This window comes from Aulonocara sp. 'chitande type north' Nkhata Bay, linkage group LG1 (genome assembly GCF_057382095.1).
Source record: "Aulonocara sp. 'chitande type north' Nkhata Bay isolate Kocher_YH1m ecotype deep benthic linkage group LG1, A_spYH_male_GT1.1, whole genome shotgun sequence".
In the NCBI taxonomy this organism is placed as follows: domain Eukaryota; kingdom Metazoa; phylum Chordata; class Actinopteri; order Cichliformes; family Cichlidae; genus Aulonocara; species Aulonocara sp. 'chitande type north' Nkhata Bay.
The window spans coordinates 42433170-42449075 of NC_141344.1; the positions used below are offsets into that span (position 1 = coordinate 42433170).

Consider the following 15906-nt stretch of genomic DNA (forward strand, 5'->3'; position numbering starts at 1 on the left):
TTGGGTGCGTGGGATCAGCCGCTATGCAAAGGGCTTTTTTAGTGAGACGGGTGCTGTAAATGTCCTGGAGGGAGGGGAGAGAGACACCAATGATCCTCTCTGCAGCTCTCACTATGCGTTGGAGGGTTCTATGGCAGGACGCATTGCAGGCTCCAAACCACACAGTGATGCAGCTCGACAGGATGCTCTCGATGGTGCCTCTGTAGAAAGTGTACATGATGGGGGCTGGAGCTCCTGCTCTTCTTAGTTTGCGGAGAAAGAAGAGACGCTGCTGTGATTTCTTGGCCAGTGCTGTGGTGTTGTACGTCCAGGAGAGATCCTCTGTGATGTGCACACCCAAGAACTTGGTGCTGCTCACTCTCTCCACAGACGCTCCGTCAATGGTCAGAGGAGCATGTTGGGTGTGCATTCTCCTGAAGTCCACAACAATCTCCTTCGTCTTCTCCACATTCAGAGAGAGATTGTTGTCAGCACACCACGTGGCCAGGCGTCTCACCTCACTTCTGTAGTCGGTCTCATCCCTGTTGCTAATGAGACCCACCACCGTTGTGTCGTCCGCAAACTTGATGAAGAGGTTGGAGCTGTGTGATGGAGTGCAGTCATGGGTCAGCAGAGTGAAGAGGAGGGGGCTCAGCACACATCCCTGCGGGGCCCCCGTGTTTAAAATGATGGTGCTGGATGTATTACTGCCGACCCGTACTGCTTGAGGTCTTCCGGTGAGGAAATCCAACAGCCAGTTGCACAGTGAGGTGTTGAGCCCCAGCTGGACCAGTTTTTGAGTGAGCTGTTGGGGGATTATGGTGTTGAATGCTGAACTGAAGTCTATGAACAGCATTCGAACATATGAATCTTTTTTGTCCAGGTGTGTGAGTGCTGAGTGGAGTGCAGTGGAGATGGCATCATCGGTTGAGCGATTGGGCCGATACGCAAACTGGAAGGGGTCCAGGGAGGGGGGCAGGACAGTCTTGATGTGCTGCATGACTAGTCGTTCGAAGCACTTCATCAGGATGGGAGTAAGTGCAACAGGACGGTAGTCATTAAAGCAGGAGGGAGATGACTTTTTTGGAACCGGAATGATTGTGGTGGCTTTAAAACATGTGGGGACGACAGCCTGGATGAGTGATATGTTGAAGATGTCTGTGAAGACATCAGTGAGTTCCACTGCACAGTCTCTCAGTGCACGACCAGGAATGTTGTCAGGACCCGGAGCTTTACGTGCATTGATCCTGCTGAGGGATCTCCTCACGCTGTCCGGGGACAGAGTCATCACCTGGTCACCAGGAGGGGGTGGGGTCTTCTGTGCAGTGGTGCTGTTTCGGACTTCAAAGCGAGCAAAGTGGGGGAGACGGATAGTTGTAACACACTGCAATCCAAAATATCTGCATGTCTCTGTTATTAAATAGTAGAGCTATTTTTTATTTTATTTACTAATTGCATGGCATGAGTGAAATTTTACAATTAACCACATAGTCTGGGTACGTTGTAACATAATGTAACACAATGAAATAAGGGTGCTGACAAAACCTTAGTATGTAATCTTTTTTATTCAACACTTAAATGCACGGATAAACATTTGTGTGTGTGGAGGTGTGTGTGACAGAGTGCAGAAATATGGATTTTGAACCTATTCTAACAAAAACAACAACTTTTCACCAACTGAATATTTCATTCATTTTGTTTGGCCTTCATTCAGTCTCGCCTCATTGGCTCAGTGGGCATTGTAACCTACAACTCTTGCACTAAGATTTGAACATAATAATGAAGATGAAAAAAATGTATTTGTGCACCAGCTTCATTAACTGAATTGTATGCGTTTGTGTCAAGTTTTTAATCACCATCAGATGGCTGACCTTGGTGTGGTTTGCAAAGTGCTTCAGAAAGATGAGGAACTCCATCCATCCTATATTTCCATTACCAATACTTCCTACTGGCCCATCTCTGACAAGTGTCTGCATAACGTATGCATGGGAACACAAACATTGGAGGAGTTGTGTTGCCAATGGCATTAACTGCACATACAAGGGTGAACCTCTCTCTGCTGATGTCATTGCCCCGACTTGTTTAGTGCCACATTTGCAATCATTCTGTCTGGGGTTTGCACAGTTGTTATGCCAGTCTCATCAATATTCAATATCAGTGCTAACAACTAACCTGATTGGCTACCTCCCTGGACTTTTTGAGGGACAACAACAACAACAACAATAATAATAATGTGCAATAAACACTCACTCATTCTTTTATTTATTTATTAAGTCATTCTTTTTTTGCTCATACCTTTCTTGCACTTTAAGTTACTGTGTTGTGTTGTTACTGTGTTGTGTTGTTACTGTGTTGTGCTCAGTTGTGTTTAGTTGTGCATAGTGCCAACATGGAACCGTTTCCACTTTCGTTGTAGATATGACTGTGCAATGACAATAAAGAGTTATCTTATCTTAAATTACATTAAAACATACCAAAGTAAAGCAATCTCTCTCCTTTCGTCTCAGACATCACTGCCATAAAGCTTCTCTTCTGCCACTTAATATGTGCATCCAGCCGCTACATTACTGCCATCTTGTTGCCGCAGTCGGCTATTGCTGCCAAAAGCTTTTTGGTTTTTTTTGGTTTTCTTTGGGAGCAACATCTGATATATGTGTGTTATTTTTCTTTTCAGAATCAGAATCAGAATACTTTATTCATCAATGTCATTGCAATGGTGTTATGTCTCTGTCTCTGAGGGCGTGTCCATCATGTAACAATGACTGGAGCTGGCCAGCAACTTTTTTCTGATAAAGTTAGGGTTCTTGCACATGCACGCTGTCTTTGACAGGAAACTAAGGGGAAACCAGTGTGAGGCAAACAGGAGCTGGTCGTTTTTTGTTACTGCTCTGAGATCAGTTACAATTTGCACTTCCTATGGAAACACAGCTAGCATTAGCAAATAAATGAGCTCCAGTGATTTAGCATCCTAACAAATGAGCTTCCTCTTGCCTACCACTTTGGCCAACATGTGTGATGTATAGAAGATTGATTATTTGATCAATTTGATATAATTGATCATTTTAATATAATTTTTGAAAACTCAAGATGTAGACCTGTGTTTCTGAGGTCATGAACAACTTCTATTTCCAGTAGTATATGGCTAGTCAACGCAAATGTGATTTATAAAATATGATGATGGACATTAAACATTGTAAATGTCCATTGTAAATGAGCTCAGTCTTAAACACATGCAAGAGTAATTTTAATTAATACTGATCGGGGGCGTGGGGGGGCGGACTGGCCCTTTCAGCCCCTCTGCCACATGTCTTACTCTCTCTCTCTCTCCCTCCATCTTCCTGTCACTCTTCACTGCTCTGTCCAATACAGCCCCCCAAAAAAGGCCAACAAATATTTTAATAATGGTGGGGAACATTTTTCTGCAGAATAATCATTTTAGGTAAGTGGGTGACTGTAGCTCAGGAGGTAAAGCAGGTAATTTACTGCTCGGAAGGTTAGTGGTTCTATCAGGGCTGGACTGGGACAAAAAAATCGGCCCGGGCATTTTGACTACAGACCGGCCCACCAGGTATTATAGGAAAAGCCGTAAAGCCTGTGAATGAAAACGAACCCTGTTGTGACAGTGATGTACACTGTCTTGTTGGTATATATGTATCAATCTAATAAACTTAAACCTACACCATCACTTACATCATCAGACATTTTTAAATGAGAATAAGAAAGTGCACTACCTGCGACTACCGCTGGTTTCCTCTTTCCAGCGCAAAGAGGGCACTAAACAAACACGAGAGACGGGACTTGCGACAGAAAAGCCGATCAGCTGATCATTGATCAGTTTCATGATTGAAGTAGCAACAGGAGAGGGAGGGGGAGAGAATGAGAGAAGAAGAGGCAGCTGTGCAGTGTAAAGACACAGAATAACTCCAGCTTTGTGATTGGTTTTCATTCTAGCTGAAGTACAGGACAAATCGTGTTTCTTTTCACCTCAATATTCTTTTCACCTCAATATTGAAGTTCAACCTCCTCGGCTGTAATTGGTCCAGCCCAGAGTTGATCATGACCAATTGGCCAATCCACCACCTTTCATTGTTTATACCACAGGTGTCGAACTCCAGGCCTCGAGGTTTTAGATGTGTCCTTGATCCAACACAGCTGATTTAAATGGCTAAATGACCTCCTCAACATGTCTTGAAGTTCTCCAGAAGCCGTCATTCAGGTATGTTGACCCACGGTGATATCTAAAACCTGCAGGACACCGGCCCTCGAGGCCTGGAGTTCGACACCCCTGGTTTATACCATTACAACAGAAAAAAACAAAAAAAACATCGACCCATAAAAATGGAAAATTGCCATTGGGCACCGGGCAAATGGCCGGTATGCCTGACGGCCTGTCCAGCTGTGGGTTCCATCCGTGTATCTTCCAGTCTGCATGCCAATTAATCCTTGGGCAAGATACTAACCCCAGGTTGCTCTCCAATGCATCCATTAGCGTTTTATTGTTAACTAGAAAGCACTGAAAAGCATAGAAGAAAGGGAATGCGGTGTTGTATACAGCGCTCTGAGTACTCTGGAGAGTAGAAAGGGGCTATTCAAGAATCAGTCCATTTGCCATCTATAAGGTTCCAATAATACAGTTTTATGTATCATCATCATTATCAAGCCTGTAGACTCCTGGTGGACATAGAGCTGCAACAACACCACGCCAACGGACTCTGTTCTGAGCCGTTTTCTTCAGCTGGGTCCACGTCATTCTGGCGGCCTTTACTTCACTCTCGAGAGATCTTCTCCACGTCTGTTTGGGTCTCCCCACTTTCCGTTTTCCTTGTGGGTTCCAGTCCAGTGCTTGCCATTGTCGAATGGTTTTTGATGTCTTGACCGACCGGGTTCTGTCTGGTTCTCTTCCACAGGTCTGTGTTCGAGATCTTCTCAGGCCATCTGATGTTGAGGATGTGTCGCAAGCACTTGTTGATGAAGCTCTGTATCTTGCTGGTAATGGTGTTGGTCACCTGCCACCAGAGATGGGGAGTAACGCGTAATCCGATTACTTTTTTCAAGTAACGAGTAAAGTAAGGGATTACTATTGCAAAAAAGGTAATTAGATTACTGTTACTTTCCCCGTAAGCACGCTGCGTTACTGCGTTACTAAAACCATGATTTTTTTGCGAGAGTGTCTCATGTCAATGACGTAAGCGAGTGCGACTTTCGTGGCAACAGCTGTGTGCAGATCAAAAACAGATAATATAACGAGTGCCGGAGAGAGTATGACCGTGCAGCGTTTAAAGCGTGGAAGTACTGACCTTATGTGCAGGTGTGACCGCGGCGGCACACCTGCACCGGGGCAAACCTCCGCCCCCCCCACTCCTGCTATACAGGTGAAAATAGAGCAACAGGACTGCTGAGTCTTTTATTTTATTTTGACCAACACTCCCTGCCACATCTCGGACCCATACAGGAGGACTGCTTTCAAATTGGTGTTGAAGATGCAGATCTTGCTGCGCTGAGATAAGGCTTTGGAGTTACAGATGGGTCGCAGGATGTTGAATGCAAGCCTTTCTTTGTTGATCTGGCTCCTAATGTCTTCATCTGTGCCACCATTGCTGTTGATTAATCTTCCTAGGGTAGACGAAGCAGTCGGTTTCCACTAAGTCTTCTCCCTGTAGCTGCAGTGGATCTTTTTGTCAGTTGTTCAGCTGCATCACCTCTGTTTTTCTGATGTTGATCTTCAGGTCAGGTAAGCTTGGACTGTGCATGTTGCTGCTTATGGGACAGAAGGCTAACGTCCTCTGCAAAATCCAGGTCCTCCAGCTGTTTGGTGAAGGTCCACTGGAATGCAGTATTGCTGCCCTCTGTGGTTCCTCTCATGCTCCAGTCCATGACAATCAAGAATAATGTCGGTGACAACATCCAGCCTTGCCTCCCTCCGGTTTTCACTGCGAAGGGGTTGGTCAGTTTTCCCTTGTGGATGATCTGGCAGGACGAGTCTTCGTATAGCTGTTGGATGATGTTGATGTGGGATTCCATGGTGCTGCATCAGTTTCCAAATGGTCTCCCTGTCGACACTGTCGAAGGCTTTTTCAAAGTCAACGAAGATTGTGTACAAGGGAGACGGCCATTCGATAGACTGCTTGATGATGATGCGCAGAGTGGCGCAGAGTGGCGATGCGCCGCCACCTTGTAAACAAGATGGCGGCGCGGCAATAGCACGCAGCGGACGCTCTGGGGCCAAAGTGGTGCTGCATTGTTTAAGTTTTTTGTGTGTTTTTTGTGTGCAGCGTGTTTATTTTGCACTATGTATGGATATCGTCGCAACTGGTGTCGGTGTCCGTGCATACAACAGCCAGACACTTTTCAACCTAAATAACCCGGTTGACAACATCCAGGATGGGCTGCGGGAAACACTGCGTGAACTCGGCTTGCTCCGCGAACCAGGCCTCGAAGCCTCGGCGTTGCCTGATGCCGGCGGCCGGAGGAGGGGACATCGGAAGCGGTGCGCAAGGAAGCGGAAGCGCGGCAAGCGGGCGGGAGTCTGTGCTAGGCTAAAAACAAACCCTAGCCGGCCGGCTCTACCATCCATCATCTTATCCAACGTCTGCTCCCTGGATAATAAACTGGATTATATCCGACTCCAGCAGGCTACACAGCGTGAGGTTAGAGACTGCTGTGTCTTTGTTTTCACAGAAACATGGCTCAGCGACAGAGTACCGGACACCGCTATTCAGCTAAACGGGCTGGCCTCGTTTCGCACCGACAGAAATGCAGCTCTGTGCGGTAAGACTCGCGGTGGCGGCTTGTGTGTTTACATCAACGCGAAACGGTGCAAGAACTCTGTGCTAGTTTCTAGTTATTGCTCATCGCTGGTGGAGTTTGTGACTGTTAGATGCAGACCTTTTTATTTACTACGGGAATTCACCACTGTTTTCATTATCGGAGTGTACATTCCACCTAGCGCTAACGCTAAGGAAGCGCTATGGGAACTGTATACAAAGATCAGTGAACTGCAAAATACACACCCGGATGGACTGTTTATTGTTGCTGGAGATTTCAACCATGCAAATCTCAAGTCAGTGCTTCCTAGATTCCATCAGTATGTGGACTTTGCAACGAGAGGGGAAAACACGCTGGATCTTGTTTACACAAACATCCCCGGCGCATATCGGGCAGAGCCCCGCCCCCACCTCGGCTACTCAGACCACATCTCTGTTATGCTAATTCCAGCATACAGACCACTCGTCAGGCGATCAAAACCGGTTCTGAAGCAGGTGAAAACCTGGCCAGCAGGAGCCATCTCTGCTCTTCAGGACTGCTTCGAGAGCACTGACTGGAACATGTTTAGGGAGGCTGCAACTTACAGCGACTTCACTGACTTGGAGGAGTACACGTCATCAGTGTCCAGCTACATCAACAAGTGCACCGATGACGTCACTGTCTCCAAGACCATCATCTCACGACCCAACCAGAAACCGTGGATTACTGCGGAAGTGCGTGCACTTCCGCAGTAATCCGAGACTCTGCCCTCAAAGCGGGAGATAAGGTGACGCTTAGAAGAGCTAGGGCTGAACTTTCTCGGGCCATCAGAGAGGCGAAGCGCGCACACACCCAGAGAATCCACAACCACTTCAAGGACAGCGGCGACACACGGCGCATGTGGCAGGGCTTACAAGCCATCACTAACTACAGGATGACATCACCTGCCTGTGACAGTGACGGCTCCCTCTCAGATGCGCTGAACAACTTCTACGCTCGGTTCGACAGGCAGAACAACGTGGCGGCGAGGAAGACCACCCCTCCTCCGAACGACCAGGTCCTGTGTCTCACTACAGCTGAGGTGAGGAAAACTCTACGCAGAGTCAACCCACGTAAAGCTGCTGGACCAGACAACATCCCAGGCAGAGTACTCAGAGAATGTGCTGATCAGCTGGCAGATGTTCTCACCAACATCTTCAACATCTCTCTGAGCAGTGCCGTCGTTCCCACGTGCTTCAAGGCCACCACCATCGTCCCCGTGCCCAAGAAGTCTTCGTTGTCCTGTCTCAACGACTACTGTCCTGTTGCACTTACACCCACCATCACGAAGCGCTTTGAGCGGCTCGTCATGAGACACATCAAGACCCTGCTGCCCCCCTCACTGGACCCACTGCAATTTGCGTACCGCCATAACCGCTCAACGGACGACGCCATCTCCACTGCACTCCATCTTGCCCTCACACACTTGGACAAGAAGGACTCACACGTTCGAATGCTGTACATAGATTTCAGCTCAGCATTCAACACGATCATCCCCCAACAACTGATCGGAAAGCTGAGCCTGTTGGGCCTGAACACCTCCCTCTGCAACTGGATCCTGGACTTTCTGACCGGAAGGCCTCAGTCAGTACGGATCGGGAACTACACCTCCAGCACCACCACACTGAGCACTGGGGCCCCACAAGGCTGTGTGCTCAGTCCTCTGCTGTTCACACTGCTGACTCATGACTGTGTAGCAACACACAGTTCAAATCACATCATTAAGTTGGCTGATGACACGACCGTGGTGGGTCTCATTAGCAAGAACGACGAGTCAGCGTACAGAGAGGAAGTGCAGAGACTAACGGACTGGTGTAAGGACAACAACCTGTCTCTGAAGGTTGACAAGACAAAAGAGATGGTTGTTGACTTTAGGAGGACACGAGGCGACCACTCACCGCTGAGCATCAACGGCTCCTCTGTGGAGATCGTCAGCAGCACCAAATTCCTGGGCGTCCACCTGGAGAAGGACCTCGGCTGGTCCCTCAACACCAGCTCCCTGCACAAGAAAGCCCAACAGCGTCTCTTCTGAGAAGACTGAGAAAGGCCCGGCTTCCACCACCGATCCTGACCACCTTCTATAGAGGAACTATCGAGAGCATCCTGAGCGGCTGCATCACTGTCTGGTTTGGGAACTGTGCCATATCGGACCGCAAGACCCTACAGCGGATAGTGGGAACAGCAGAGAAGATCATCGGGGTCTCTCTCCCCTCTGTTGAGGACATCTACACCACACGCTGCATTCGCAAAGCCACCAGCATTGTGGCTGATCGGACACACCCCTCTCACACACTCTTCACACTCCTGCCATCTGGAAAAAGGTACCGAAGCATTCGGGCACACACATCCAGACTGTGCAACACAGTTTCCACAAGCCACCCGTCTCCTCAGCAAAAAGGGACTGACTGATAAACACACAAACACACACACACACACACACACACACACACACACACACACACACACACACACACACACAAACAAACATTATCACTCAGCTTAACTCAACTACCTCAAAACATTGAGACTGGACTGATTAATCAACACAAGCGCAAACACACTGACCTACACCACCAAACCATCGTACACACCAACCTGTAAATGCTCTTTTGCACAATATTATTACTGGACTTTTTGCACTAACTTCTTCACTTCCTAATTTTTGCTGCTACACTAAGGAATGTTTACTGTTCCTCCACTACCTCAACTCATCATCACAAAACCTTATTATTATGTTACGTTGTGTTTTTTTGTCACACTGTCACTTTGTTGCTCTTGTTTGCACATTTGCATGTGCACTTTGTTGTCTGCTGTCTGTTAACCAAAAAAAAAAGGCTTCCTTAGATAGTTAGACAGTTAGTTTTTGTTCATTTATGTTGTAATTTATGTTAGGTCAGTCTGTCTTGTCTCTGCTAGCCAGCTAACTAAGATAAGAGATAAGATAAGATAGAAGCTTATTAATCCCTCGGGTGGGTTCCTCTGGGAAATTCGGTTTCCAAAAGCACAGCACCGACAGAAGTTTCAGTTACAGAATGTTATATACAGAGATGGGCAGTAACGCGTTACTTGTAACGCGTTACTGTAATCTGATTACTTTTTTCAAGTAACGAGTAAAGTAAGGGATTACTATTGCAAAATCGGTAATTAGATTACCGTTACTTTCCCGTAGGAACGCTGCGTTACTGCGTTACTAAAACCGTGATTTTTTTTGCGAGAATGTCTCATGACAGTGACGTAAGCAAGTGCGACGTTGGTGACAGCAGCTGTGTGCAGATCAACAATGGATAATATATCGAGTGCGGGAGAGAGTATGAGCGTGCAGCGTTTAAAGTGTGGAAGTACTGACCTTACTTTGAGTTTGATTCCATAAAAAGTGACAAAAACATTAGCGTCCATCGTGCGTGGGAAGAAAACTTCTTTTTACAGCGAAAAAAAACCCTAAACTTCCGAGCAAGCACCGAGTAGCTACGACGTGATGGGAAACTCACAGAGACACTCGCGCGGATTCTTCAACTGACCGCAGCACACCTGCACCAGGGTAACCCTCCGCCTACCCTGCTCCTGCTTTACAGGTGAAAATAGAGCAAAAGGACCGCTGAGTCTTTGACTTTATTTATTTTCTGCTGTGTTTTACTTGCATCTGTTTGAAAGAGTGAGTGAAAACACAAAAAATATTTTATTTTATGTGCTGGAATGTGTAGAAAATAGGTTTAAATGTTAAACTAATTTATTCAAGTCAGAGAATGTTGCATATAATTAAATGTTTTGCTTGATGCATAAAGTTAAAAGATTAAAACTGATAAAACAAGTTAAAAAAAGAGACTTTTCCATTTGATTACATTTTGTATGATGGATTATGTAGAAAAAGTAGAATTGGGCTGAAAGATCTATCACTTTATCACCTCTTCAGGTTGTAAATCGTGTTTTTAAAAAGTAACTAAGTAACTAAGTAACTAAGTAATTAATTACTTTTGAAAATAAGTAATCAGTAAAGTAACGGGATTACTTTTTTGGGGGAGTAATCAGTAATTAGTTACTGATTACTTTTTTCAAGTAACTTGACCAACACTGGTTATATATATATATATATATATATATATATATATATATATATATATATATACACACACACACACGTATATAAATACACACACATATATAAATAAAATATACGAAGGGGATAAATAGAATAAATAGGAATATAAATAAAAATACAAGTGAATTGCACATTTCAAGTATTGAGGTCTATTGCACCATTGACGATTTACAAAGGTATTGCACAGTGAGGTGAAGAGGCACTACAGCTTAGTTGTTCCCCCCTCCTTTGTCCTCCTGTTTCCCCTCCCTCTCCCCTCCAGAGAGGAGTTAAACAGTTTGATGGCGTGTGGGACAAAGGAGTTTTTAAGTCTGTTAGTTCTTGTCTTGGGGAGAAGCAACCTGTCACTGAACAGACTCTTCTGGTTGTTAATGGCCGTGTGCAGAGGATGCCCAGCATTGTTCATAATGTCCAGCAGCTTCTTTAATGTCCTTTTCTCTGCCACTGACACCAGAGTGTCCAGCTTCATGCCGACCACAGAGCTAGCCTTCCTGATCAGTTTCTCCAGCCTGCATGAGTCCTTCTTTGCTGTGCTGCTCCCCCAGCACACCACAGCATAGAAAAGTACTCCAGCAACCACCGACTGGTAAAACATCCTCAGGAGCTTCCTGCAGATGTTAAAAGACCTCAGCCTCCTGAGGAAGTACAGTCGGCTTTGGCCTTTGTTATACAGGTGCTCTGTGTTGCATGACCATTAAGTTGCATGACCATTAACTAGGCCTCTTAGTTAGCTAGTTTAGTGTTTTCTGTTAATTTATGTTGTAAATTTATGTTGCATGTAGCACCTTGGTCCTGGAGGAACGTTGTTTCGCTTCACTGTGTACTAACTGTATATGGTTGAAGTGACAATAAAGCCAACTTGACTTGACTTGACTTGATGTGCTCTGTACATGATCTGTCTTGTCTTAATCCTGCCTGCTCTGATCTCAGTCTCTTGTCCAATGCCTCCTTCATTCTCTCCAAGATGATTCTGGTCAACACCTTGCTGAGGATGGACAGCAGCATAATTCCTCGCCAGTTGCCGCACTGAGATAAATCGCCTTTCTTGGGGAGCTTCACCAGGTACCCAAGCTTCCAGTCAGCAGGCACTTGCTCCTGTTCCCATATTATCACTAGGATAGGTTGCAGCATCTCCACTGCTGCTGCCACGTCTGCCTTGACAGCTTCTGGAAGCCCTGGTACCTTTCCATTTTTCAAGGACTTGATGGCTTTGGTGATCTCTGCCTTGATTGGTGGACTGCTGTTGATACAGAGGTGCTCTTCTGCTGGTGGTATGTCGGGGACTGTTTGCGGTGTTAGTCGATTCAGGATCTCTTTGAGAGTAAATGGAGTAAACGGCTGTTTTTCCAAACAGCTGAACTCTTCTACTGGTTCACCACAGGGTTGCTGTCTCTCTCCTCTACTGTATATTTTGTCACTAATGACTGTCGCAGTACACAGGCTAATAGGCATTTCATTAAATACGCAGATGACACAGTCATTGAAAGCCTCCTTCATGGTGAAGAGGATTCCCATGGGCCTGTTGTGGATGAGTTTGTTTCGTGGTGTGATCAGTCCTTCTTAAAGATCAACACACTGAAAACCAAGGACATGGTTATTGACTTCAGGAAGACATCCCCCCATCCTGCACTAACAGTGGTGAATGGTGCAGCCATTGAACTGGTGGACAGTTATAAGTATTTGGGGGTTGTTCTTGATAAGACTCTGTCCTTTGAGTCACAACTTGCTGCTACAGTGAAAAAGGTTCAACAAAGACCTTTTAAGGAGGTTGAGAGGTTTTAATGTTTCATCTGTAATGATGACTCTTCTTTTTATAAAAAGTTTTATTGGATCTGTTTTAACCTTCTGTATCATTGCTTGGTATGGTAATATTTATTTGAATAATAAGACCAGACTTAGCAACCTGGTTAAAGTGGCTGGTCAGATTTCAGGGAGGTCTCAGGTCCAGCTTGTGGACTTCTATGACAGGCAGGTGCTGAGGAAGGCAACCTCTGTCATGTTGTGTTCTTTAATGATTTTCAACTGCTTCCATCAGGTTGTCGGTATAAAGTGCCTGCAGTGAATACAAAGAGACATAGATTGTCTTTTGTACCTAGTGCTATTATCATGGTTAATAACTCTAAACCATAAGGGTTGTTGCCATTACACACTGCACTTTTTTGATGATAAATTTAGGTTGTTTCCTCAGGGCTTATGGACATACTGCAAATTTCCCACTGGGGACAATAAAGTTACCATTACACATTGAACACTGAACCCATCTTCTTCTTTGTTTCTTGTCACTTGTGATTGTTTTCCCATTCTTGTCCTTGACTGGCTTACTTGAGTTGAAACTTTTTCCTGACAAGGTCTGGGTGATCTCATACACTCACCTCATGTTGTTCTGCTTGGCTGCTGTTTCTGCCTCTTTTGTCATACTGTGCACAAATTGTCTTTTGTCCCGTCTGGCGCTCTTCTTCACTTCTCGGTTCACTTGACATCTGTTAATTTTTTGCTTCACCTCCTTTCTCTTCTCTATCTTCTCCCATGTGTCTTTTGTCATCCCATCTTTCTGCTCCCTCTTCTTCTTCCCCAGGACTTTGGTGTAAACGGCCTTCCAGGTCTTCTGTATTTCTGTCCAGGGCTTCTCTAATGTCTTTTCGACCAGATCCCCCAGCACCTCAAATCTGTTCCTGACTTCACAGTTGAACTCTTTTGCTTGCTTGCTGTCTTTCAAAAACTGTATGTTGAACTTGTGATGTGGTCTTCCTGAAGAGTCGCAGAAGAATCTCAACTTGGTCTTCAGTGTTGCCACTAGCAACTGTCCCAACTCTCCATAATACAGTTTTATGTATACTGAGGTGTTTTCATAGTGTTGCAATAATAACGAAAGAGGATGTATGTTATATCACAAGACACGGTGGTAAGAAGACTGATCAATTTGTTTAACTAACTCGTTTACGCAAGGCATTTTGTAGAGGGCATAGGAGGCGTGGTATTTTTCTTGAAACAACAACTGTGATCTCCACATTTCAACCTCTTTTCTCGAAATGATCAATAATATATTTCCCTTAATGTAGCCCCAAGCCCTTTCGTGGGGAAGTGAGACGTAGAGAGAGTGGTGGAGAAACGGCCACGCCTGTGATCTGACGTGACGCTGAGTGCAGACCGTCAGCCCGTTCTTGTGGGTCACATGACAGGCCAGCCTTCCCGACTGAGCTGAAACACGTCCCATAACCATGGTAAGCACTTTACCGAATACCGACTTTAGTGCAACGTTGTGCATTCCGACATTTGCCTGTGTGAAGTTTTGACCGCTGGAAAAACTCATTTTGACTGTGTAACGTGATTTGATCTAAAGTCAGCTGCGTGAATGGTCCTTTGGCCTAGCTCGGCGTTTGACAGCAGCTAGCTAAGCTAACTAGCAGCCGACTGAAGCTATCGAGCAACTAGATGCAACATTTGTTTGTCTTTGAAACACTCATCGTGCTCCTATATACAGTATGATATTTGCAAACAAAGGCTGCGGTACACATCAACATTTCTGACGCAAATTAACTAAGACTGTACAGTTAGGTTTTTGTTAGCGTCGTCTTTCGCTTTGCTGTGTCATATTTTAATGTAAGCATCTAAATGTTGCCTCCGACTTAGAGTAACCGAACACGGAGCATACAGACGGAAGCATGTCGTGTGAGATTGTGCAGGCGAGCTCAAACACCTGTAGCAGCTTCGTTTGGTCTGATGGACATTCAGTCGTTTCTGTAAAACTTTTTTCTTCAATTCACGGACGATCCTGCCATCAAACCTCATTAGTAGATACAGCCGTCGTGACTTCAAACATGCAAACAAATCTGACTCGATGTGTTTTGGATTTAGACATGGAAACAACAACTCGGGAGTCTGCTGAACTCCTCAGACTGCTCCGTTTTTTCCTTTCTCTTTTCTGGCGTTATAGACCATCAGACAAGTCAAACTTGAGTTCTTGCTTTTTATGCTGTGTTGCATGAAGAAAATCCTGCTAGATCCATCAAGGAGTGCTATAACTTGTATTTCCATCCTCTGTTGCAGCCAGCAACACAGCAGTCACCCCAGGATGAACAGGAGAAGCTTCTGGATGAAGCTGTGCAAGCTGTCAAGGTCCAGTCGTTCCAGATGAAGCGATGCCTGGTAGGAGCATTTCAGTTTATAGGACTATCATCTTGATTGTGATGTGCTTTTTAAACCACTGGTTCTTCCTAAGGATACTCCTGGACTTTTAAGGTCTTTTTGATTAAAAGGAATACTACAATAATATGGATAATCAATAGAGATGGCTAATATAACCTCAAAATTCTGTCATGATATTTAAAGAGACTGTGAAGTAATCATATTTCTTACACTATGGGGAAAAAGGATGAACTAAATTTTATTGATGTAAGTAAATGAGGGGCATTTTCCATCAGTTAATCCCCTTTTCCTTTTCATAATGATGTCTCAAAGATGAATTCAAGGTCCGTTCAGGCTGTTCAGCGTGTTATACATGAAGTGTTTCTTGAATCACGCATGTGTTTTGGATGTGATATGTAATATATTTGTGGCCTGCAGGACAAAAACAAGTTGATGGACGCCCTGAAGCATGCCTCCAACATGTTGGGTGAACTAAGGACCTCCATGCTTTCTCCAAAGAGCTACTACGAGCTCTGTATCCTTTACATGTGCTGATTAGACATTTATGTCTCATCTAAACAGGCTGACTGTATAACAGATGCTACTAGCCAGTCGTTACATGTCACAGTTTATAACTTTATGATGTTTGAGGTGGGGTTGTCATATTGTCATTCATTTGCCTTCATGTTAATGTTAATCATATTTGAAGGCAAATGAAGCAGCAAGCAGGCGGGAGATATTCACTTGAAAAGGACAAGGAGAATAAGCGCTGCCTAGTATTTTACTGCATGGTCACATTGATTTGGGGAGAAAACTTCAGACACTGGGCCAGAAGTTGAAACAGCGTGGACAGTATGCTTGCATTACAACAATATCTTGTTTAATAAATGAGAGCTGAATGAAGGCAGTGCAAACTGATGTTT

The 15906-nt window shown here is 45.0% G+C and overlaps 1 protein-coding gene and 1 pseudogene across 2 annotated transcripts in view; one reads left to right on the plus strand and one right to left on the minus strand.

Moving 5' to 3' along the window:
* Positions 1-4745: 4745 nt before the first annotated feature.
* Positions 4746-14078, minus strand: LOC147339628 (uncharacterized; annotated as a pseudogene).
* Positions 13644-15906, plus strand: part of vps35 (VPS35 retromer complex component) — a 28157-nt gene continuing 25894 nt past the window's right edge. For both annotated transcript variants that reach the window (XM_086296980.1, XM_086296985.1), the window contains exons 1-4: positions 13644-13760; positions 13918-14079; positions 14906-15004; positions 15422-15518. In XM_086296980.1, coding sequence (XP_086153106.1) covers positions 14077-14079; positions 14906-15004; positions 15422-15518 — 199 coding nt within the window. In that variant the 5' untranslated portion in view covers positions 13644-13760; positions 13918-14076. The remainder of the gene's footprint in view (positions 13761-13917; positions 14080-14905; positions 15005-15421; positions 15519-15906) is intronic.